The sequence below is a fragment of the Mustela erminea genome, chromosome 2 (assembly GCF_009829155.1).
Source record: "Mustela erminea isolate mMusErm1 chromosome 2, mMusErm1.Pri, whole genome shotgun sequence".
In the NCBI taxonomy this organism is placed as follows: domain Eukaryota; kingdom Metazoa; phylum Chordata; class Mammalia; order Carnivora; family Mustelidae; genus Mustela; species Mustela erminea.
The window spans coordinates 27,013,484-27,039,939 of record NC_045615.1 but is presented as its reverse complement, the minus strand read 5'-3'; the positions used below and the strand labels follow the sequence as shown (position 1 = coordinate 27,039,939).

At 35.1% G+C, this 26,456-nt stretch overlaps 1 protein-coding gene across 6 annotated transcripts in view; it reads left to right on the top strand.

Annotated features, from left to right (window-relative positions):
* The window catches only part of CLCN3 (chloride voltage-gated channel 3), a 94,804-nt gene that overhangs the window by 55,046 nt on the left and 13,302 nt on the right, over positions 1–26,456 (top strand). For all 6 annotated transcript variants that reach the window (XM_032332568.1, XM_032332571.1, XM_032332573.1 and 3 more), the window contains 9 exons: positions 354–511; positions 7,416–7,515; positions 8,886–9,073; positions 10,027–10,149; positions 11,350–11,556; positions 15,210–15,290; positions 16,195–16,740; positions 19,231–19,417; positions 22,945–23,343. In XM_032332568.1, coding sequence (XP_032188459.1) covers positions 354–511; positions 7,416–7,515; positions 8,886–9,073; positions 10,027–10,149; positions 11,350–11,556; positions 15,210–15,290; positions 16,195–16,740; positions 19,231–19,417; positions 22,945–23,343 — 1,989 coding nt within the window. The remainder of the gene's footprint in view (positions 1–353; positions 512–7,415; positions 7,516–8,885; positions 9,074–10,026; positions 10,150–11,349; positions 11,557–15,209; positions 15,291–16,194; positions 16,741–19,230; positions 19,418–22,944; positions 23,344–26,456) is intronic.

Sequence of the window (26,456 nt, the reverse complement as noted above, 5' to 3'; positions counted from 1 at the left end):
TGGATGAAAACAATAATTTTCAATTTATCAGTCTTCTCTAAGTTATTATCTAACTTTACAGAGTCAATGTCCTAATCCATAGAAAATAATAAATCAAAGTCTTCTGCCTCAGAGCAAAAGATGACTACTAGGCAGGCTTATTTTTGATACTGTAGTATACGTTTGTAAGGACATGCTGTGGTCTTTAGCCTTATTTCAAAGTTTTGGATGACTTTTCTTGATGTTTTCCTTCCTCTGTTTTACTACATTTCAAGTGATACTATTTCTTTATGAATTACTAGTAAACTATTAAGAAGGTTACATAGTTCACCATTGTCTCTCATAAAACATACTGTTCTTTTTTTGCTTTGTAGGAACTCATTATACAATGACAAATGGAGGCAGCATTAACAGTTCTACACACTTGCTGGATCTTTTGGATGAACCAATTCCAGGTGTTGGTACATATGATGATTTCCATACTATTGACTGGGTGCGAGAGAAATGTAAAGACAGAGAAAGGCATAGACGGGTAAGTGTTTTCAGTAATTTATAGTGTAGTGTATAACCAGATAATTTAATAATATATTTTTGCCAATGATCTCAGGCTACCAAAATATATATCATGCATTAAAGTACATTTAAGTAAATTTCTACATTTTATGAGTAATACATGTTTTTTTTCCTCTCTCTATGTAATTTTTTTAAAAAGTTTGTTTATACCTCTGGAAAGGACTTGAGGTAGCTTAAAATTAAAAAAAAGTAAACTAGTTCAAAAAAGGAAGGACCAGGAAAACACAATATGTGAGTTGGGGAGGAAGATTGAGGTATAGAGTCAGCACGATTTTTGTCTTTGAGCAGCACAGCAGCTACAGTAAAGGAGGAAAGTTGTTATGTAATTCCCATTATTACAAAAGAAGAAGCATATTGGAGAGATAGCTTCGTGGGATTTTACTGTTTTCTTTCATATCCTTTCTCAGTTTTATTTATTTGTTTTTAAAGTGGTTTTTTTTGTTTGTTTGTTTTTTTAAATTTAGTTTTGAGAGAGAGAGAGAGAGAACATGAGCAGGGGTGGAAAGGGAGAGGGAGAAGCAGGCTCACCAATGAGCAGGGAACCTGATGCGAACTCAGTCCCAGGACCCTAGGATCATGAGCTGAACTGAAGGCAGATGCTTAATTGACTGAACCACCCAGGCACCCTCCTTTCTCAGTTTTAAATGCTGGGATTTCTCAGATTGAGTCCTGTAAAGGGCATATTCAAGTTTTATAATGAATCACTAATTTAAAAATAAGAATTACTTACATTGTAATAATATTTCCAGTGGTTTTATAGCAAATGTATATTTCAGATATATCTTGGGATAAAAAGAGTTGAGCTAAAATTTCTTCAGAAATCAGCTATTCCATTTGTAACATCAAAAAAAGAAATAGATAAATTTCTGCTAAATTAAAAAAAATGAAAAATTTAAAGGTTTATTTGTATTTTATCCATTAAATAAAAAACGTTAAAAGAAGAATGGCTTAAAAGTGCCACTTGTGAGTTGTGACTTACTGATGTAATCCAAAAATAAAAGAAAAAAACTCTCTTTGAAAAATAAAATTCCAAATTCCAAAAGACTTGTTATAACTTTGAGGTCTGAAATTTACTTATAAATGAAAATAACTGCTTGTAAAATTAGTTAAAACCTTTCATATTAATGTATACATGTATACATTAGATACATAAATTAGAATTAGATTATTTTGTTTATGACGAGTATAACCCCTGAGATTCATCAGTCAGTATTTACCTTTTTGAAGATACAATCCAGTGGTGATTTTCAAAGTTTTCCAAGTTTTTTATCTTAGAACACATTTTTGTTTTATTTTATCATCTGAGAATACTTATTTTTTAGATTTATTTTTTTAATTTAAATTCAGTTAATTAACATAGTGATTATAAGTTTTAGAGGTAGAGTTCAGTGATTCATCAGTTGTATGTACACAGTGCTCATTACATCACATGCCCTTTTTAATGCCCATCACTCTGTTACCTGATACCCCGACCCTCCTCCCCTTCAGCAACCCTGTTAGTTTCCTATGGTTAAGAGTCTCTTATGGTTTGTCTCCCTCTCTGATTACATCTTGTTTTATTTTTCCCTCCCTTCCTCTTTACTACTCTGTTTTGTTTCTTAAATTCCATATATGAGTGAAATCATATTATAACTGTTTTTCTGTGATTTATTTTGCTTAGCATAATACCCTCTATTTCCATCCATGTTGTTGCAAATGACAAAATTTCATTTTTTTTGATGGTTGAGTAGTATTCCATTGCATATATATACTGTATTCTTTTTATCCATTCATTAGGAACACTATTAAACTCAAAACTCTAAACAGTTATTGAGGATGCCTAGGGAATTTAGTTTATGTGGTTATATTAATTGATATTTACCATATTAGATACAGAAACTGAGAAATTAAAAAACATTGATTTATTTAAAAGTAACAAAACCCCATTACACATTAATATCAAAACATAGTTTTATAAAAGCAAAAGAAAACGTATTTTTATGAAAAATAACTGTGTTTCCCAAAATAAAAAAATATTTAGTGACTGATTCCCAGTACTTAAAGACTTTTCTAAAGCGATCAGGATTGATACTAACAAGTATGATTTTTTTAATATTGTATAATGAAAAGTGTCATTCTTATAAGGATCCTTATAAATAAGGAATCTGTCATCATTGCAGTGATATATGTTACATTTTTTAAAATCTCATTATTGTTGGTTTAATGAAAGACTGCTAGATTTTAATATCTGCTTCTGCCTTCAGTGTGTTGTGGTATGTTATTTGGGTTGAAATATATGAAGAAAATCCAACCTCATATAGATGGGTAGTTGGAAATCTAGGAATTTTTTTTTTTTTTTTTAGATTTTTTTAAATTGTCAGACAGAAGGAGAGAGAGCGAGCGAGCACAGGCAGACAGAGGCAGGCAGAGGCAGAGGGAGAAGCAGGCTCCCTGCCGAGCAAGGAGCCCGATGTGGGACTTGATCCCAGGACCCTGGGATCATGACCTGAGTCGAAGGCAGAGGCTTAACCCACTGAGCCACCCAGGCGTCCCAAATCTAGGAATATTTTAATAACCTTTTTATATCATTGTAGATATTCTTTGATTCTATAACCAAACTGACAGGTGGTAGTTTCTTAAAGATTAGTTGCCAGTGGGTAATCAGAAACTCTAACAATGAACTTTTTATCTTTTGTTACAGTAAAATCAGTTCACCTTCAACTCTAATGAATAATTTTGTAACATCATGCAGTAATCATTTGGAAAATATTCAGTTTTATGCAGTTCTTTCAGCTATTGACACTTTTCATTAGATGATATTAAAAAAACAGCATTTGTTAATATCAACACTGATCTCTTTATAAAAGTCTTTAAGTATTGGGAATCTGTCATCCTTACAGTGATAGATACAAGTTTTCCAAAATTGTTTTTACTTCAAAGCTCAAATTCTATCACTAGAAATAAATACATATTTATTTCACTTGAAATGATAGACTTCTTTGGTTTGTTTTTTGGAGGATGCCTGTAAGATTCCCAAGTCTGAAAAACCATAGTTTGGTGTCTTTCTTTCGAGTGAAAATGGCATATCGTGTGCAGGTATCAGCTTTATTTTGTAAATCACATAAATACTTTTCCTCAAGGCATAACCTCACACTTCAGTATGCATCAAAAGGCTTTATATATACCTAAGTCATCGCACCTAATTAAACAAGACTCAATGACTGAAGCATAATAACTTTTACTACTACATCAAAGTCATTCGTAAGTGAAACTGGCGTTTACTTACTTTGTTTTTTTACTGAGATACGTGGCAGTGAAGAGTAGGATGACTACCAGTATGTTTGGATGCTGCTGCCTTGATTTGTGCTTGGGAGCAGCCGTTTTGCGTTTGCTTTTGCATTATCAGTGAAAATGTAAACACAGTGAAATAGGCACATCGTGTTTTAATATTACAATGCAAATAGTTTTGATCTTGAAGACCTGTTTGAGAAGGTCTTAGGGACCCTCAGAGTGTATGTGACCACATTGTAAGAACCAGTGTTTTAATCCCATATGCCTATTGCAGGCGCACTGTAACTCCTGCATCTTGTATGAGTGTTAGATAAATCAGTTGCAGTGAGAACTGTATACATTTACAACTCATTAACATACTCTGGTTGGAGTTTAAATGTGTTTCAAAGTGAGGTAGTATGAAAGTGTCTGTAAGACATCATGTTCATCATTGTTCTAAAGCAAATTAAAACTAAAAGATACCATGATATACTTTTTCTCTTTGATTTTGAAGGTAGTCTATAGATCCTGAAACATTTAGAATAATATGTAGTAGTCAGTGTTTTAGCTGGTCTTATTAAAGGTCTCTTTCTAGATAGGTCAAATACCATTTTCTGTACTTTGATCTATGCATAAAAATTTTTTTTTTAAACCTGGGAAATTCTTTTTTTTTTTTTTTAATATTTTATTTATTTGTCAGAGAGAGGGAGAGAGAGCGAGCACAGGCAGACAGAATGGCAGGCAGAGGCAGAGGGAGAAGCAGGCTCCCCGCCGAGCAAGGAGCCTGATGTGGGAGACTCTATCCCAGGATGCTGGGATCATGACCTGAGCCGAAGGCAGCTGCTTAACCAACTGAGCCACCCAGGCGTCCCAAAACCTGGGAAATTCTATACATTGGTGTTCTTATTGCTGTTTTTTATTTAATTTATTTATTTTAAAGATTTAATTTATTTATTTGACAGAGCACAAGCAGGGGGAGTGGCAGGCAGAGGGAAAAACAGGTTCCCTGCTGAGCAGGAAGACTGACACAGGACTCCATTGCAGGATCCTGAGATCATGACCTGAGCCAAAGACAGACGCTTAACTGACTGAGCCACCCAGGCACCCCTTTACTGTTTTTTAAAACATTACATTAAAAGAAAACTTTATATGTCAGTGTGTATGAGTACATAATTCTTTTTTCCCCCAAACTTCTTATTAGACTTAATACCCCTCCTACCTCCAGTTTTGAGGTAAATCAACATTTTATCATTTCAGATACTACTATTTCGGTATTTTGCAAAATGTCGGTAATCTTATTGTCATTCCTTCTTTATTTATTAGCATGAAAATTTCTGTAAAGAGAACCTTCAATTATTTGGGTTCTGTAAAGTTCAGATTATACAGAAAAGGGGAAGTTTGAAGTTAGCTGGTTCCCTAGTATCCTCAAAGTTGACCAGTGAGAGTTCGGTTTGCTTGTTTGACTTCTGTTTCTGTATCTTCATGCACTCATGGATTGGAACATATTTGATATATTTTAATCATCCCCATTATTATCTTTTCTGATGCCTGTGTTATTCCATTTTTGACTAGAAGAGACCTGGATTGGTGCCTGTGTCCTTTGACTCATCCTTAGTAGACTCTGGCGTATTCTAGGAAAACAAGATGATCCTTGCTCATCTTATACATTTCCTGCACCATATCTGGAGTCAGCCACTTCTCCAAGGAGCCCTGGTTCCTTGGAAGTAAGATGATTTATAGGCAGTGTGGACACTAGACGTACTTCTTGCCTTTGGGTTGGCCATTGTTTTCTGGCCTCATAAGTTTATGGGAACTTTCTAATTTAAATTCAGTACTAAAGGGCTTTTATTTAGTCTCTAGTTCCTAAATCTGTACCATCTTTCAGTCATGCCAAAAATCTCAACATCACATGTATAATCATATGATTTACTTCACAGTACACGCACAACAGTTTCAGATTATTTACCAATGCTATCCCCATTGATGTGCTTACTGAAAAGTTTTAGTGTTTTCTTTCTTTTCCCAATAGTTTTTGTTCTCAGCATTTATCCCATTAAGGTCACACATACAAACTACTTCGTTTTAAACTCTCGTTTCTGTTCTAACCTGTTGCCAGCCTCTTAAAATGATGATTTACTTTTAAAACTATATGGTTTATCCCTTTATTTTAAAAAAAAGTCCGTATATTTATATGCTTATTTTTTCTTAGAAGGATGGTAGTGTACTGTACACAGTTCTATCCACCTTTGCTTTTCTCCCCTCATAACACTGGATCTGTCTCTTTCTTTTTTAGTGAGTGCAGAATTTTTTTTTGCATATACTGCAGTTTACTTAACCAGTGCAGTATTGATGAACGTTTAGATAATCACCAAATTTTTAACTCATGTTATATGAAACATTACAGTTACTGAGATAAAGCAACATGGGGTTTAAATGATTATTTTTGAAAGAAATGAACCTACCTTCAGAGTGTAAAGGATGCTTAGTATCTGTGATTAGTTGCTTATAGTATAGAAGGTATAAAATTGCCTTATTCATCGCAGAACTTAAGTGAGCCTTTTAAGTGAGGAAATAGACCAGATTTTTGAATTCCAGCTGTAGCTGTACTGTGAGATGATTTGAGCACTGAAGTCCTAGACTGAGAATATGGGCTTTTGTTTATTTATTTATTTATATTTTTTCAAGATTTTATTTATTTATTTGATGGAGAGAAAGTGCACAGGCAAGGGGAGAAGGAGAAGCAGACCACCCAAGGAGCAGGGAGCCAATGTGGAGCTCTATTCTAGGACCCTGGGATCATGACCCAAGCCTGAAGCAGATGCTTATCTGACTGAGCCAACCAGGCAGCCCAAGGATATGGCTTTTTAAACAACCGTAATAGAATGGAAGAGGTTTGGGCTAGTTAGGGATAGGTTTAAAAGTACTTTCTTACTAAGAGAAGAAAAGTTGCCTTCTTGTGTTTTAGTCTAGTGAGATCTGGAAATCAAATCTATTCCTATCCTGCTAATCACACTTCCTTCACTGTATTCAGTAGAGGACACCTTTGCCTTACACAGTGATAGAAGAGAGCCTCTGGACCCTACGAATGGGATTAGAGTTCTGCATACCTGCGTATTTACAGGCCTGTAAATTTTGGCAGGCCCTTTAGTCACATGATGATTCTATACTGTACTTATGGGCATAATACTGTTATTAACTTTTGTTTTAAAGAACATTATAATCCACTTAATTGCTAGAACCAGAAAGTGGTTAGGAAATGACAAACATTTCAAGCCATAATGTCTTATTTCTGGTGATATAAAAGTTATGTATCAGCTAAATTTGATTCAGTTTAAAACAGTGTAGGCCAGACTCTGTGTGGTTTATGGACCCCTTGCTCTTAGATCCTGAGGTTTTTGTTAAAAATGCAGATCTCTGGATAGATGTTTATCATCTGGTTTACAGGTGTAACAACTGTCTGACGTAGTGATTCTGCCCCAAACTCCCCTTTTCCATGATTTAGTTTATAGATTACTATCTCGTGTATAGTAACTGAAAAAAAAAATTGTTAAATTCTAGAATTGTGGCTTCTGTTCATAGTTTGAAAAATGAAGCATAAACATTTCTAATTTCAGATCAACAGCAAAAAGAAAGAATCAGCATGGGAAATGACAAAAAGTTTATATGATGCATGGTCAGGATGGCTAGTAGTAACACTAACAGGATTGGCATCAGGTAAAGAAAAATTTTAATGTAATCCTTTTTTGGTTAACAGAAAAATGAATCGTTCTCCCCTCCTTCCCACAATGTTTTTTTCAGGTCCTGTTGTATTTTTAAAGGTATTTATTTTGTTTCAAGAAATCTTCTTAAATATAAGACTGCTAGAAGGCAGGATGCTTTAGAGTCTAGTCTTGGCTCTGTCACTTTGTTTATGCAGTTTGGTTGATCTTTCTGGGTTTCAGTTTCTGTGTCTGTAAAATAGGTAGTTTGGTCCAGATAATAAGGTATCTTAATATTAACATCATAATAAGTAGCTATTTATTTTTTGAGTGCTTCCTATGTGCCATGCACTGCCTTGAAGTCTTTACAAGTATGTAAACTGCATGGCAGTCCTGTGGTATAAGTACCACTGTCACCACCATTTTACAGATGAGGTGCCTGGAGCACAGAGTTTGGTAACGTGACTGAGGTTGTATGGCTAATAAGTGGCCCAGCAAAGATTTACGTTTAGGCAGTTCAGCTCAAGAGTCTGCATTTTAACTACCATGCTGTCGGGAGCCCACAAAGTGCCTGTGTGTGAGATTTTGAGAAGTAGGAGTTGAAGATCTGAAAGCAAACATTAAGGACTCTTTTAATGACTTTCAGTTTCCACCGTCGAAGATTACGTCTACAAGAACGTGAGGAAAATTAAAATTTATGTGGAGTCTAGAGGGAAGTACTGATACCTCTAATTGACATGCACAAGAATTTTGTGACCACTGTGTATGTGACCTTTTGATCTTTTTATATGATGAGAAGGTCTTAGATTTGTCCACAAAGTTGTATATTTTTTGTATTTTGTCATTAAAATGATCTTTGTACTTTTAATTTTTTGTTATTTAAGGGAAAAAACAGTCTGTCACAGTGATTCATTAGTGCTATAAGTTTCACTAACTATTTCTAATGAACATTAAATTTTAATGATATTGAGATAGTTTGTAAATTTATTAAATTTCATATTGAAACATAATAGTAAAATCTCAGACTTTAATAACCTGATTTGTGAACCTCCTGCTAGCTGTCTTTTAAAGATGTTTTAGTATCTTTTAAAAACCTTTATTACAAATCACAATTAATTTAAATAATGTAACTAGTTTTAATTTCAAACAAAGAATAGCCATTTTATATTAAAAAGTGGCTGTCTATACTTTTTTAGAAGTAATATAAAATTATTTATACTTAAGACTTAAAAATCTTAAATTTATATAATATTTAAATTAATATAATATTCCCTTTATGTATAGGCAATCCCCAGCTTTCTTTGAACCTCTTAACTTGGTAGTTCTTAACACTATAAAAATGGATTTAACTTTTTTTTTTAAACTACCTTCAACATGTTTTTACAGGGGCATTGGCTGGATTAATAGACATTGCTGCTGATTGGATGACTGATCTCAAGGAGGGCATTTGCCTTAGCGCACTGTGGTACAACCATGAACAGTGTTGTTGGGGATCTAATGAAACAACATTTGAAGAGAGGGATAAATGCCCACAGTGGAAAACATGGGCAGAATTAATCATAGGTCAAGCAGAAGTAAGTCTTGCTGGGTTTGAAATGAATTAAGAATTGAGATAGTTAAATGAGTCTTCAGTTCACTTAATTATAGAATTAATCACATATTAGATGATTGCAACTGCATTAAAAGTAAAATGTAATAGGATAGATTGGAAAATAGGAGAACTCATTGCAGCGAGTAAATTGTAAAGTTTCAAGAAGCTCTTATTAGTTAACTACAGTCACATTCAAGTCTTTTCAATTATAACATTAAATATATCTTATTGTAGAAAAGAAGTGCAGTAGGATCTGTATAATCACAGAAAGTCAGTATGAAATTATTAAAACTGCTAGACATACCATGATTGTTGGGAAGTATAAATTATCAAAAAGTTTAGTAAAATAAGCCTTGTAACTGGAGACATCTTAAAGAAATCCATAGATTTTTTTTTTTTTGTAGCATATTTAAATGATTACTGTTCTTGATGTTCTGTAATGAAGTACATTGTAAAAGTTAGAATATTGTATAATACATATAGTTACCTGGTCATAAGGATGTTTTAAAAATTTTGTTCTAGCTGAATTTTTGAGCCAAAAAGAATAGATTTGCTGATAACATGGCCAGTATGCTGTTTCTCATTTGATCTTCAGAACTGCAGGAGAATGCAATCACAGTGCAAATGCAATTTTATCTTCAGCTATTTCCAAGATGTGGTTTGTGGGTAGGCAGAAGTTAAAGTAGAGCTGATTTTCGGCAATAAGATTTTAGGTATCAAAAAAAATCTAGGAAAACATTAAACAGATTAAGCCTCTTTGTATATATAAATGTTTTTTGATTCTTCTTAAATATTTTGTTCATATAAAGCTTTAACTATTGTGGAAGTAAACCAGGAAACTTTTATGAGTTTCACACAAGTTTCTTATGTGGAAAGCACTTGCATTCGGGGTGCACTGTACATTAAATTCATACTATTAAATGATTTGCCTTTTAGGGTCCTGGCTCTTACATCATGAATTACATAATGTACATCTTTTGGGCCTTGAGTTTTGCCTTTCTTGCCGTTTCCCTGGTAAAAGTATTTGCTCCATATGCCTGTGGCTCTGGAATCCCAGAGGTAAGCCAAGCAATATTTTAGTATCATTAAACATTTAATAATTGTTACGATGTTAATCTTTTGCCTTTGTGGGGGAAAGTAGTTGTTTTTCTGAGGAAATTGTAATATGAGAAAGAAAATTTTAAAATTAAAAAAAAAATTTTAAAAATGATTATCACAAGAACTTCTTCTCCATCATCATTTCATTAACTGTGGAGGTTGATTTTTTTTTTTCCTCTACCACTAATTTAACATATGACTAAACAAATATCAGAACACTAAGCTATAAAGCTGGAAAAGTATTATGTGGCCTAAAATTCTTTGATGGATTAATTGATGTTTTGCTGCTGTGAACCTGATTTGAATATATTCACTCTTTTTATGACTATATTTTAATTAAATAAGTTAATAATTCTTGAATTTGGCAGATAATCTTTATAATCATTTAATACTTTAAATATACATTTGACCACAGTGAGGCAATAGTACAAACTTTTGGGTTTTATTTTTTATCAACAGTAATTTAAAGAAATATTCAGGCTTGAATGGTGTAATTTAAAGAGTACACTTAGAATTGAATGGTGTGATGGAAATTCACATCTTTCCCCTTTTAATTTTTCTGTCTTAAGTAAGTTATTAGCTTTTTCTAATGAATTCCTTTTTGAAACTTAATTTTAGTGATTTAAAAATTTTTGTTAATTAAGAATGTCTTTAAAGGCAGTATCATCATGCAGCATTTAGCTGTTGTCACTTGCCCTTCTTAATATATAGGAAAATATTACACATAATAACGGCACTTTGAGAAGACAAAATATCTTAAGTTCTGACACAGCATGTTTGAATGTATCTAACTATTTCTACAAGAGAAGTATTCAAATTTACCTTTTCCTTGTTATGTAATTACAATCCTTGTATTAAGGTCTGTATTCCCTTTAACATGGCCTTATATCCTAGTTTTGTTCATAAGCTAGGGTTGCCTTCAATACTTGCTTGAGGAGAGAGTTAGAATCTAGATTTATCTAGATTAGATCTAGATTTATTAGATCTAGATTTATTATTTGTAGCATAATAGTTAAAGCTTTTGAAAAATTTTGAATTGTTCCATGGTCCACCAGAAAAATTTCAAGGTAGTTTTGTAAGTAAAACAAGAGAGTAACTTAAATTACTTTAATTTTCCTGTTTCTTAAAGGAAATTAAGCCGTTTTAATCTTTTCTTTGTAGATTAAAACTATTTTAAGTGGATTCATTATCAGAGGTTACTTGGGAAAATGGACTTTAATGATTAAAACCATCACATTAGTACTGGCTGTGGCATCAGGTTTGAGTTTAGGAAAAGAAGGTCCTCTGGTACATGTTGCCTGTTGCTGTGGAAATATTTTTTCCTACCTCTTTCCAAAGTATAGCACAAATGAAGCTAAAAAAAGGGAGGTAAGTGTCTTTTGTGGCTTATTTGATAGATAAATATCTATTACATAGACTTATATCAGTGAAAATTTTCTAGGGTAAAGATCATGTTTTTAACTTTTTACTTTTGTATTCACATTCAAATGTGAAAATTGCTTGCTTCTTTCCCCCTTTTTGAGTATCTCTAATGTCTTTCTAGAACCCATTCCCAGTGCTGCTCAGTTACTCTGATATTTTAGAGAAGTTTTGATAGACTACCTGATGTCCATTGGTTTCCGTTGAATTTCAAAGCTTTTTTCATTTGTTTTTGCTTTGCTTTCCACCTTTCTTCCTCTAAAGTTTTTCCCAAATGTAACATTATTTTTCCCCTGATTTCTCACCGTCAGTATTTTTCCAGGGTTGGGAAGTCTTAACAGTTGTGTTTTCCTCTGGAGGAAGTATCTAATGCCCCCGAGAGAGGTGTGTCATCTGCAGAGAGCTATCTGCCACCATGAAGATGTTCTGAGGGCCTTTAAGACCTTTTGAGGTTTAAATCGGAGATTCACACTAAAGGGAATATAGGAATTCCTCTTTATTCAGCTGCTTACGAGCATTTATTTCCTTTACCTTTTTTTTTTTTTTTTAAGGACAGCCCAAGTATTTTTAGGAAGGCTTTAAGTTTTAAGTATTATAGAGTTCCCTAATGTTTGTACATTGCTGTGGATATTTTCTAGAAGAAAAATGGGCTCCTGAGACCTTTTGTATTAGCTCTACACTTCGGGAGCCCAATCCCTTCTTTTTTTCCCAATCTAATCTGTAGGCCAAGGTGATACAGAGCACTTTAGGTTTTTAAGATATATTTTTATATCATTAAATACCGAGAACTCAGAGGTCTCTGACCCTCGCGCAGGACCTTTCATCCTGTTGTTTTAATAATTTAACAAAAAAGTAGAATGTTTTTATCAAAGTATTTGATTCTTCAGTTGAAATGAGTACTCCTTCATTTTAGTGTTAGTACTAAAACTGCATTGGCAGTTCATGCATTGGCAGTAGTCTGAAAGGGGAACACTTCAGACCATCATAGTTCCATCTCTGAATGATAATGTGATTCTAGTACTATGCTCTAACAGAAATCGCTAACATTATTGATTACTTATTATGTATCTGGCTCTGTGACAATCCCTTGCATTTTAAAATTTAAATCCACAATAATCCTATTAACTTGGCACTATTATCCCCATTTATAGATGGGAAATTAGGGCATAAAATGCTAACTTGTCAAAGATTATGTAACAGAGTGTCAAGAGTACGGATAAAAATTTATTTTTTTCCGACTCCAAAGTCTGTATTCCTTACAACTACTACTGTTTCTTCTGTGACTGTGGATATGTGTGTATGTTAAAAGCCATACAAAACATAACCTCAAACTACATTGTAACATAGCAGATTAGGGCTAAAATGGAGATACAGCATTTGTCTCTCCAGTGCATTTCCTTTACTTGCTATTGTACCTTGACATTTTGGGGGTAAGATTTTTCTTTTTATTTACTCATCTTAAGTGCAGAATGTAATTTTATTAGAAAATGCCATAGAAATTACATTCACTTAAATTTTAAGATGTACACTGTGATGATTAGTAATGTTTATGACATTAACTTTGTTCACCTTAGTATATAAATGGCTTGAGTTTACTTATTAGTAGGAAACATGAAGGCCTCATATTTTGGCTTTCTTCTTATGTTCACTTCCTGACATTTTTTTTTTTAATTTTTTTTTTTTTTAAGATTTTATTTATTTATTTGACAGAGAGAAATCACAAGTAGATGGAGAGGCAGGCAGAGAGAGAGAGAGAGGAAAGCAGGCTCCCTGCCGAGCAGAGAGCCCGATGCGGGACTCGATCCCAGGACCCTGAGATCATGACCCGAGCCGAAGGCAGCGGCTTAACCCACTGAGCCACCCAGGCGCCCCCACTTCCTGACATTTTTAATTAAATAATTTCTTAATACTTATAGAACATTAAAACTTGTGTGCGTTACGGGTACTGGGTGTTAGCTTGATTGTAAAATTCTGTTACATTAAATGCACAGTCAGAGAATTCAGTTAAGTGTGTTGTCTACAATCCTTTAGTGGGAAAAAACAAAATCACTTAATTTACTGTCCTCCCCCAAATAAGCAGAGTCTGTATTCTTTAAGTCAGGTACAATTTACTTACTTTTTTAAAAATATTTATTTATTTAAGAAAGAGAGAGAGAGCAAGAGAGCAGGGATGGAGGCAGAGGGAGAGGGAGAGAGAAACCCAAGCAGGACCCTTGCTGAGAGCAGAGCCCAACTTGGGGACCCTCTCACAACCCTGAGATCAGACCTGAGCCAAAACCGAGAGTTGGATGCTTAACCAACTGCACCACCCAGGCACCCTATCCAGGTACAATTTAATTAAAATGAGTATTTGCTTATTTTTAATTTGCCAGAAGCAGCCTAAAAATGGAGATCATGGTCTTAGTTACATATAATTTAATTTCGATTATTTTTAGTTTCTTTTTCATAAATGTAAAATTGACCATTTGGTAAAATGGTTTGGTACCCTTGTATATTTACTGGAATGAAATAGTGAAAGGAACAAAGATTCTTAGAAAAGTAATTACAATGTAAGTGTCCAGTGAATTTTTATGTGTAGTTGGCACTAGTAGTTCTCTAGTAGCACTCAGTAGTTCGCACTGCTGAGAAGTGGACAATGTCCTAGTGACGGACTGGGGAACTGGGGAGAAGATCTCTAAAAGCTTTTGTGGATATTTTTGTCTTCTTTAACTAGGGGGAAGCCATTGTTTGCGCTTTAGAATGAGGCTTTCCCTATTGGCAGCAGTGGTGTTTTCAGAGGATTTAGAGTAGTGAAAATAAGGTAATTCAGTAGGTTTTAAGTTCTCTCCATATTTTACTACGATTTAGAAAACAGTAATTATTAGGGGTGCCTGGCTGGCTCAGTCAGTAGAGCATGTGACTCTTGATCTCAGAGATCTTGAGTTCAGGCTCCACATTGGGGAGTAATTATTAATGATGTAAAGCAGTAATTATTAATGATGAAGAAGTTAGCTCTAAAATATGAAAAAATTATATCCTGTTTAAAAATAAACTTCTTGGGGCACCCGGGTTGCTCAGTGGGATAAGGCCTCTGTCTTTGGCTCGGGTCATGATCCCAGGGTCCTGAGATCGAGCCCCACATCGGGCGCTCTGCTCAGCGGGGAGCCTGCTTCCTCTTCTCTCTCTCTGCCTGCCTCTCTGCCTACTTGTGATCTCTGTCTGTCAAATAAATAAAGAAAATCTTTAAAAATAAATAAATAAAAATAAACTTCTCTCCCCCTAAACCCCAGTTACTGTTCTCTCCACTGGTCTTCCCAAACATCTTGAGAATTATCTGTATTCATTGCCTTTTCTTCTTTGCATCCTGTTTACATTAGTGTATCTCACACAAATGTTTTTTTAACTGAATATTGAATATGTGAGTGTCCTTTCAATTAAAGCAAAAGAGGAAAAAATATCTTTTTAGAGGATATAAATATTTGCCTCTGCTTGGGGAGAAAAGGGGTAGATATGTGAGTTAACTTCAGAAGAGGCGTTTCAAAAATTCAAGCAACATGAGGGACTTTCATTTGGTATATTTGAATTTCTAAGAATATATGAAGTAAGCCAAATCCTCTTTTTAGGTGCTATCAGCTGCCTCAGCTGCAGGGGTTTCTGTAGCTTTTGGTGCACCAATTGGAGGAGTTCTTTTTAGCCTGGAAGAGGTAGGTAAAGAAAACAACAACTATAACATTGTGTATAATTACCATTAAAATACATATTTTGGTACACTTTTCAGTTTTATAGCTAGTGTAATAGATATAGACTGTTTTTTAAAATTTTCAGGTTTAACCTCATAAAGTTATTTTTCGCTAATTCTTACCTACAGAGTAATACATTACATGTGTCCTTTACCTTGAGAAAAGCCTTAAAAATGTTATTCATGTATAAATATTAAGTGATTATTTAAAGTTTAACTTTGTTGACATACTTAAAAGTAAGCAGAAATGGATTTGGCTTAGTTAAATGGATTTAACCACTGTTTGTTAAATTGTCACCCATGTTTTTATTTTTAAAGTTTTAATTAATTCCTAAATTGTGAGATTGTCTTGTATGCTTATTTCTGGGGTAGTTATTCATGTTTAAGAAGATGATTTTAGTCGCATCAGTGGCATATTTTTTGTTTTCTCTGGTGCTTAAGACTTTTTTATATGTTTACACAAAAATGACTAGGAATGGTTTAAAATTTACTTTTCCAGTTTGTGTTCTTTTCCTCTTTTTTCTTTAATATAGAAGAAACAAATACTTCTTTATGAGCTAATAGGAGTTGGTGATGGTACATTTATTCTTAACTACATGATTGAATTGGAGGTGAAACTCATTTTGAAAATAAAACAATGCTAGGTATTTGAAATAATTATTACAGACATTTTTGATCAGTTGATATTGGGAACTTGTAATGATGTGATAGCCAAAGTTAATAAAACATCGATTTCTTTTTCTTACCACAGTAAAATGTATTATCTGTAAATTCTAGTTAAATAGCAAAAATTTAGACTATGATATTAAAGTTATATCAGAAACATCTTATAAAATTATACTATTTTTCTCCCCCCTCCTTTTTTTTAGGTTAGCTATTACTTTCCTCTTAAAACTTTATGGAGATCATTTTTTGCTGCTTTAGTGGCTGCATTTGTTTTGAGATCCATCAATCCATTTGGTAACAGCCGTCTGGTCCTTTTTTATGTGGAGTACCACACACCGTGGTACCTTTTTGAACTGTTCCCTTTTATTCTCCTCGGGGTATTTGGAGGGCTTTGGGGAGCCTTTTTCATTAGGGCAAATATTGCCTGGTGTCGTCGACGCAAATCCACCAGATTCGGAAAGTATCCTGTTCTTGAAGTTATTGTTGTTGCTGCCATTACTGCGGTGATAGCCTTCCCTAATCCATATACCAGGCTCAACACAAGTGAGCTGATCAAAGAGCTTTTTACAGACTGCGGTCCTCTGGAATCCTCTTCTCTTTGTGACTACAGAAATGACATGAATGCCAGTAAAATTGTCGATGATATTCCTGATCGTCCAGCAGGCCTGGGAGTATATTCAGCTATCTGGCAGTTATGCTTAGCCCTCATATTTAAAATTATCATGACAGTATTCACTTTTGGTATCAAGGTAAGTGCTAATGTGAGGTGCTATTTAAGTAATTTTGACATGTTTAAGAATTGTATGGGAAATGAGCAGTGCAATGCTTATATAAAAGTGGTTATTTCATAAGTGTAGGCTAAAAAAGTTCTTATCTTTTGTGTTTCATTTTAAGTAATGAATAAAAGAATTCTTTTGGATATATTGTTGAACATGGTTATCTGTTACTGTGTAACAAATTACCCTCAAGCCAAGCAATTTAAGATAACTCTTTATTTTGCTCTTGCTATTGAGTCAATAATTTGAGAAGGACTCAACTGGGCATGCTTTGTTTTTGGTCTGTCATATATGTCATCAGGCATGGCTAAGGCTGGTCATCTACCACCTGAGCTGAGAAGAGTCAGATAACTGGGTCTGGAACATACGGGCTCCTGAACATCTCTTTCTCTCTGACTCTCTCTCTGTCTTTCTCTCTGGTTTTTCTAGCGTGGTGCCTTTCAGGCATTTAGATTTCTTACATGGTAGCTCAGTGTCCCAAGAGAATTGTTTTTTTAACCTGGCCAGGGAAGTCATGCACCATGCCTCATGTTACTTTCTGTTTGTCTGGGAAGTCACAGAGGCCTGCCTCTTAATGGGAGCATTGCCAGGGAATTCATGATCATGTTTTAAAAGCACTTACATTAATTTCCTTTTGCTACTATAATAAACTGCCACAAACTTAGTGGCTTAAAAATCACACATACTCATTACAGTTTTGGAGATCAGAAGTCCAAAATTGGTTTCATCGGGCTAAAATCAGGGTGTTCGTAGGGATATATGGAGATTGTAGGGGAGAGTCCGTTTCTTGCCTTTTCCAGCCTTCTAGAGACTGCCCATATTCCTTGGCTCATGGCCCCCTTCTCCTATCTTCAAAGCCAGCAATGGGTAGTTAAGTCTTTCTTTTACCTCATTATCCTCACACTAACTCTTCTAAATCATTCTTCCACATTTAAAATAACCTTTGTGATTACTTTGAGCCCACCCAGGTAATCTAGGATAATCTCCTGTTTTAAAGTCAGCTGATTAACAACCTTAATTTTTACCTGCAACCTTAATTCCTCCTTACTGTATAACATAAGGAATTCATAGTAATCGGGATATAGAAACTTCGAGGAGCCGTTACTCCTCCTGTCATGCTATAGGGTATTCACTTGAAAGGACACTGCAGACTCTGTTAAATTACTAGCATGTGAATACCATGTCTTTTTCCATCAAAGATTTAAAGGAACTAGGTCCAGTGCCATGGCACATTACTTCATTTGAATGTGCAAAAGTGAGAATAACATTGATTAATTGGTGATTTGCCAATAAATGTAATTTTCTTATATGACTGTCAGTGCTGCGTATGAAGAGCAAATGTCAGCTAATCATTTTTTAAATAATATTCACTAGTGATAATATTATTTCACAGATGTAACTTGTGTGGAATAACACCTTAATTTCAACAAAATCATGACAGTTTTTGAAATATGGTCTCTTTCTTTTCTGTTCTCTATTTAGTCCACTGGGTATGAGTGTTAAATAATAGAAAAATCTTGAAGTTAAAAGTTTTTTTCATAGTGGATCAAGTTAAAGCAACTATTGAACCTCCTGTTTCTGTGTAAGCTGATTTTCTGTAAATCCCAACTTTCTCATCTTCAGTTGAGCTACAGGATGCTGGAGACAACTGGCAAGTCTTTGTTAAGTCTTGCATTGCACGGTTCTCTGGCTGATGAATCCTGACTGGCAGTAGAATAAAACACATTTTGATCTCTTCTATTTATTTGGATGACCTTTTAATGATCCTGGTCAATGTTCAATGTGCCATCATTTTGTGCTCACCTTATTTCCTATCCAGAACATTTTAGAGCTATTAGCATTTTAATCTTTAAATGATCTTGCTTAAGATGTTTACTATTCCTATTTTCTTCATTAAATTTAATTGATCAATAAACATTTTTCTCCTTATATGTATCACTAAAAAATATTTGAAGGACCTGGTAAGATTGTCTGCTGCACACTGTACCACTTAAGAGGAATCGCATCTAATATTTTATCTAATATTTTTATCATTTGATAGACAACAGATATGTAGGAAGGATGTAATTGTGGAGTAAAGGACAGTACTTCTCATTGAATTGATTTTATTTTTTGAAAACTGCTTCATATTGTCCTTTTTTTCCCTTCCCCGTTTCAGCACAGACTACTAAAAATTTTGTTAGGGACTGGCATTAAGGAACCTTTGAGCTAAAGGATAAATAACCTTTGGTTATTTTCTCTTTGGGTTGGAGAATGTCACGTGGTACTTTGTAACTGAATTAATGAAATTGTTAAGGTACCAGTAGAACAGTATTTTGCTTTAGTTTTATTTGTACTCGGATTTTGCTATATAAATAAATTGTGAAAAGAATCAAAAGTGTTAGAAACAGGCCCATAGAATGTAGGTTCTGAGCATCCAAGTAGAGACTGTGTGCCCAGTTAAGCACTGTGTTTCTGTTACAGGTGCCATCAGGCTTGTTCATTCCCAGCATGGCCATCGGAGCGATTGCCGGAAGGATCGTGGGGATTGCAGTGGAACAGCTTGCTTATTATCACCATGACTGGTTTATCTTTAAGGAGTGGTGTGAGGTTGGAGCTGATTGCATTACACCTGGCCTTTATGCCATGGTTGGTGCTGCTGCATGCTTAGGTAATTTAACTGTGTCTGTGGATGGATGTGTGTGAATCTGAGAGAGAAAAGAGCAAGAGTGAGAACACGTTTATGCTTAGCTGGTGAGGTTGGTGAGGGTGGTACAGGACAGAGGAAGAGAATGTTGAAACTAAAATGAAACAGTACTACTATTATATGGTGTTTATATAGTACTAGTTTTCATTTTGCCTGTCTCTAAACATTTGTTAATGCAAACATTTAATGGTGGTTAGCATCTTTTAAATATTGTGTGATATTTAATATTGTGACAGAAAACGTCTCAGTACAACATAAGCTTAATTTGAATCTTGTCCAAGGAGAGTTTTTTCTTTTACTGTCGAGGATCTTGGCTTGCCTATGATAACCGTAGCATGATTCCTGAGATTAGCATTCTAGCAAAGTGTTAGAGTAGCTCTGGCTCTGCAGTGACTTAGAGTTGGCTGTAGAGAAGATTTCAGCCCTCCTCCATTTAAGGTGCATTTATAGAAAAATGAAGAAAGGTAACTGTTGTTTTAATGAAAAAAATATATATCTGCATTAAATACTTAAGAGTCTGTGTATTCTCTTGGATGTAAAAAATAGTTATTTTTTTATATTTAAAATGTCAGCTGAATTTTGATTATGATATTTAATAATAGTTGGTATTTTGACTTATTTTTGTTCAGTGAATCAAAATTATATAATTACTGATCTTCAAAAGTATAATATCAAGTCCAAGTGCGGGAAAGAATCATTTTAATCAAAGTAGCAATTATTTAGTAGTTATCCACTTTCTTTCTCTTCAGCACTTTCTCTTCAACAGTGCTAGGTGCAGGGAGTGATACAAAAAGAAGTATAAAACATGGGCCCAACCTCAAGTACAGTCAAGTTGGGGAGACAAGATCAAAACTGAGAAAACAATACTGAGCAATTTAATGATTATATAATGAGTATTACATAATGAGTCTATGAAAATTATAGGAGTCTAGAGAAAAAGAGAGCTGATATAGTTCAGGTAGAGTAGAACATGAGCTTTACTTAAAATTGGTAGCATTTAGGAAGACTGGGTGGCTCAATCTTTAAGTACCTGCCTTTAGCTCAGGTCATGATCCTGGAGTCCTGGGATGGAGCCCTGCATCAGGGTCCCCGCTCAGCAAGAAGCCTGCTTCTCCCTCTCCCTCTCCCCCTGCTTGTGTCCCCTCTCTTTCTGTGTTTCTCTCTGTTAAATAAATTTAAAAAAAATCTTAAAAAAAAAAAAAAAGAAAGAAAAAAGATGAGTAGCATTTAAAGAAGAGGACTTCCTCTTCTGATGGTCCTGTGGGTTAAAAGGATAGTACCTATGGAAGGTGGCAATTTATAAATGTTAATAAAAATGGGGAGGGGGGGTTTCAAAAAAACATAAAGAAGAGGACTTTTTTTGAGGAATATAATCATCTGAAGGCAAAGGAATTGGGATAGGGATAAATTTAGTATTCATGGAGCTTTGAAGATACTGACAATATTGAAGTAGAGTGTGTTTTGGATACTTTTGGGAAATGAAGTTGGGTTAGTGAGAAGGAACCAGATTATGAAGAGGCAGTGATTTGTGTCGAGATCATTTTATATTTGGAATTGGTCAGATTGTGGAAGAATTGTGGCTTTGGGATTTGTAGCTTGACGACTTTGGGAGTGTTCCTTTGCTTTGATTTGTTATTTTTTTATCTTTAAAACAGAAATAATAACTTTTTATCTCCTACTGTTTTGAGTATTAAATGAGATCAAATGCATGTAAAGCTGTTAGCACAGTGCCAGGTTAAAATAAGTTGCTTAGTTTAAAAAAAAAAAAAAAAACCTTTATGAACTGACTAGGGACATGCCTGGCATAGTGTAGATAAGTAATATATAGTAGGTTCTTTCTCCCTTCTATTTTTAGGTTAGAAAACCAAAAGGAAGAGTTTAAGCTTAATACAGTATGAACTGGTGATTCCTGGTAGGTTTTTGAGCAAAGGAGCAACATGGCGAAAGTAGTACTTAGGAAAGATTAACCTGGGAACATGATTTATAAAGTGTATTGAAGGTAATGGGGCCTGCAGTCAAGAAGGTAAGATAAATTAATATTAAAATTAAGGAACAAAGTTGTTTTTTTTTTTTTAAGATTTTATTTATTTATTTGACAGACAGAGATCACAAGTCGGCAGAGAGGCAGGCAGAGAGAGGAAGGGAAGCAGGTTCCCTGCTGAGCAGAGAGCCCGATGCGGGACTCGATCCCAGGACCCTGGGATCATGACCTGAGCCGAAAGCAGAGGCTTAACCCACTGAGCCACCCAGGTGCCCCAGAATTAAGGAACAAAGTCTTGAGAGTCTGGACTAGTTTGGTAATAGTGACAGTATTAAGAAAGGGACCCATAGATATTTTGCAAAGCAAATCAAATAGGAGTGGGTGAGGGTCTAGCTGTTGGGTTAAAGTAAAGAGATGGATCTGGAATGACTGTCTAGGTTGCCAAGAATGTAGTGCTGGTGCTAGAGTCAGGTAAGTTGGACTGGGTAGCTCTTTGGGGGAAAAAGAGGATTTTGGTTTTAAGTGTGTGGTGTTTTTTTGTGACAGTGGGTCATCCACAGTCTTTTTACGGTTGGAAAACAAGCAAACAATAAAATATGGTCTGCAGAGTTGGAGACATGGGACAAATGCAACAGTAAGTGGAGACATGTGGATTATGAGGCATCAGCATACAGATGGTAGTTCATCTATCTACTTGGGTAGATGATTTGGGTAAACAGATAGATGAGTTTTCTAAGGGAGGGGATATTACCCTGTTAACAGAAATCACAAGGTATTGAAATATTTTACTCATTTTGAAAAGATACAGAATACAGATGTGTATTAAGTTAATATTCTACCCACATATGAACTTAATTTGTAAATTGGCAGCTGTGACATAAAAGGTAGCTCTTACATGCTTCACCAAATTCTAATAATCAGCTTTCATAAGAGTGAAACTATGTCCTTGCTATAGCAATAAACCAGAATGACAAGCTTGCTTTAGTTGGTTGGCTGTGTACTGTGAAGTAAACAGGTTTTGAAATGTTATTTTAATAGTCTTTTATGTTAACTAAAGAAAATCATTGTTTCTCTAGATCTTATTAAAATAGTGATAATTGTCCTAAGAGAGGAGTAGCAGTTTTGGTTTTTTTTTTTAAGATTTTATTTGTTTATTTGACAGAGATCCCAAGTAGGCAGAGAGGCAGGTAGAGAGAGAGGGGGGCAAGCAGGCTCCCCGCTGAGCAGAGAGCACGATGCAGGGCTTAATGCGGGGCTCGATGCGGGGCTTGATGCGGGGCTTGATGCGGGGCTCGATCCCAGGACCCTGAGACCTGATCTGAACCAAAGGAAGAGGCTTTAACCCACTGAGCCACCCAGGTGCCCCGAGGAGTAGCAGTTTTTGATGATAATCCTTTTCACTAAGTTTTATTTACAATTCATGTTCAAATGCCTAGTACAAAAATTCCATTAACATGTCCCTGTCCTCCTTGACCAGTGGTGCTTATATATTTATTTAATTTTTTTCCAGGTGGTGTGACAAGGATGACTGTATCCCTGGTGGTTATTGTTTTTGAGCTTACCGGAGGCTTGGAATACATTGTTCCCCTTATGGCTGCTGTTATGACCAGTAAATGGGTTGGCGATGCTTTTGGTAGGGAAGGCATTTATGAAGCGCATATCCGGTTAAATGGATACCCTTTCTTGGATGCAAAAGAAGAATTCACTCATACCACCCTGGCTGCTGATGTCATGAGACCTCGAAGGAATGATCCTCCCTTAGCCGTCTTGACACAGGACAATATGACAGTGGATGATATAGAAAACATGATTAATGAAACCAGCTACAATGGCTTTCCTGTCATAATGTCAAAAGAATCTCAAAGATTAGTGGGATTTGCCCTCAGACGAGACCTGACAATTGCAATAGGTACCCATTTTAAAAAATACACACACATAAATCTATCTATATCTGTATCTGTTGGAATCTACATATATTTAGATATATATAGACATATAATAGATTTCTCAAGAAAAGGAAAGCAGTAATATTTAATAGGTTGGGTTTGTGGAGGTGAGAGGTGTATTTTATTTATGTCCCTGAAAGTCTTAACATTCATTAGGAAAGGAATTATGCATCTAAATTGTTTCCCCACTAAGTACAGTTTTTTTGGGTCAGTTTATATTTATTGGAATAGATAGACATTCTCGATGAATGAGGTGAAAATAAAATTTACAATAGTATGATATGTCAGTACAGTTCTTTTTAAAGAAATCTTTTCATTTATTAAAGATTTTATTTATTTGAGATAGAGTGTGCTAGAAAGAGCATGAGGGGGCATTCAGAGGGAGAGGGAGAAGAAGGCTCCCTGCTCAGCAGGGAGCCCGGTGTGGGGCTCGATTCCAGGACCCTGGGATCGTGAACTGAGCCGAAGGCAGACACTTAACTGACTGAGCAACCCAGGCTCCCCACTAAATGTAGTTTTATCTTTTGATACGGCATTGTTGTCAGAGATTGAAGTCAGATTCTTTCTTTTTCCGCTGATACAAACCTTGTGAAGTTGATATTGTTCATAATAGCGTATAAGATAAGGCCTTAGCAAGTGCCAGGACCTCCCGCTAAATACATTCTTATATTTAATATTAGCTTATTTAAATGCAAGTTACTGAAAATCTCATCTTCATAGTTTGTTTCATATTAGATTCACAGGTTTTCCTTTTCCAGCTTTTGGATTTAGGTTTATAATATTAACATAAAATATCTGCTTGAAAGTGAAAAAAAATTGAAATTTTATTTTGGTCAAGTGCTGTTGAAAATTATATATAAGTTGTATTGTATTTTGAGCTGATATTCCTGCAAATATAGATGAAAGGCATTAGCCATATTATATTATTTCTTGGAGCTAAATTAAACTTTTATGAGGAGGAAACAAGTTGTGTTCCTCCAAGATTTATTTTTCTCCTCATCTTACAGTCCTGAAGTATTGATGAGGAGGCTAATAAGGCCTTTTCTATACAACCTGATTCCTTTCCCACTCTTCCCCCAAATCCCAAAGGTGATAAAGGACATTTTCATCAAGCTGTGGTTTTCATACTCCCGAGTTTTCAGTGGAGGACCTTGAGCCAAAAATGTTAAGCATTTGGTCCTGTGATCACATCCTCTACAACATATCTCTATAGCCATTTGCAAAAGGATTGTAAAATAATTTAATTCTTGTGCCATTGGAAGAGGGAAGACTTAGGGGAGTATTTCTTAAATCAGAATGGAAATGCTCTTTTAAAGAGCTATCAAGGGGCGCCTGGGTGGCTCAGTGGGTTAAAACCTCTGCCTTTGGCTCAGGTTATGATCCCAGGGTCCTGGGATTGAGCCCTGCATCGGGCTCTCTGCTCAGCAGGGAGCCTGCTTCCCTTTCTCTCTCTCTCTCTCTCTCTCTGCCTGCCTCTCTGCCTACTTGTGTTCTCTGTCAAATAAATAAAAAATCTAAAAAAAAAAAAAAGAGTATCAAATAAAACAAAAGGGCCTACAGAGAATGTCCTATTTAAGGAAAAGGCTATAGCTTTGGAAGAGTTTTTTAAAGACTAGCAATCCTGTCATTTGAAGTTTTGCTGTAGGTAGTAGAATAGTTGCCGAGAGTGGGCAATATGTATGGTTAGACTTGGCTCTTGTGTTTTAGTGTTTTAGCTTCTAAGCTGTTACTGTGGCCAAACTCACAGAGAAGAATTTCATTGTGTAGATTCATATTCTTTAGGTTTTAATGGTAGCCAGCCAAAGAAAAGAAAAAGGTCAGAATTTTTGAATTTACTTAGAAATTTAAAGGAAAACACGGATTTTTAAAGAAGAAAAATATGTTAAAAGTTAAGAATTACTCATAATCCTGTTGTGATTGTATGGATATATTTTTCAGTTTTATTACTATCTTGAAACAGAATATTGTGATAGCAGATAATGTCAGTTTAAGGGGAGTAGGTATACTTTAGACATGTGAAATAACCAGTCATGTCATCAGAAATGTTTCACATATGATGACTTTTAGGACACACCTTAAATATTTACCTACATATATTTTTATAAGGTTTACATTTTTCCATGAGAGAAATAGGCCTGTACATGAGGTTTTGTATATATGTGTAATATATAAATTATGTAATTATATGTGTTTATATAAAATATTTTATGAAAGACAAAAAAATGCTTGAGTAACAGGTAAACTATATACCATATCCAGGGATGGGAAAACTCCAGATTTTAAAAGTACAGTTTTCCCATAATTTATAAACTCTGCATTTGTATGTCATTTCATTATTTAAAAATTTTAGATTACTTATAGATGGTGCATTCACATAGTTCAAATCAAGAAGATTAAAATTATATAGTGACATGGGGTGCCTGGGTGGCTCAGTGGGTTAAAGCCTCTGCCTTCAGCTCAGGTCATGGTCCCAGGGTCCTGGGATCGAGCCCCTCATCAGGCTCTCTACTCAGCGGGGAGCCTGCTTCCTCCTCTCTCTCTCTCTGCCTGCCTCTCTGCCTACTTGAGATCTCTGTCAAATAAATAAATAAAATCTTTAAAAAAAATTATACAGTGACAAATGTCTCTCACCTATGACCTCATAGTTACCAGTTTAACTCTCTGTAGGCAGCCATCTCTGGTTTCTTATGTATTCTGTAGGTACTGTTCTATACTTCTATAAGTAAGTATATATGGTTTTTTTCTTTTTAAACAAATTGTCATGCTATCTAATATGTGGTGTTGTGTACTTTGTTGTTTTTTTTTTTTTTCAAGATTTTGTTTATTTATTTGACAGAGATCACAAGTAGGCAGAGAGACCGGCAGAGAGAGAGGAGGAAGCAGACTCCCTGCTGAGCAAAGAGCCCGATGTGGGGCTCAATCCCAGGGCCCCGAGATCACGACCTGAGCCGAAGGCAGAGGCTTTAACCCACTAAGCCACCCAGGCGCCCCTGTTTTTTGTTTTTTTCACTAGACAATGTTTTCTTGGACATCTTCCCAGTGAATTTCTTCATTCTCTTCTTTTAAAGCTACACAA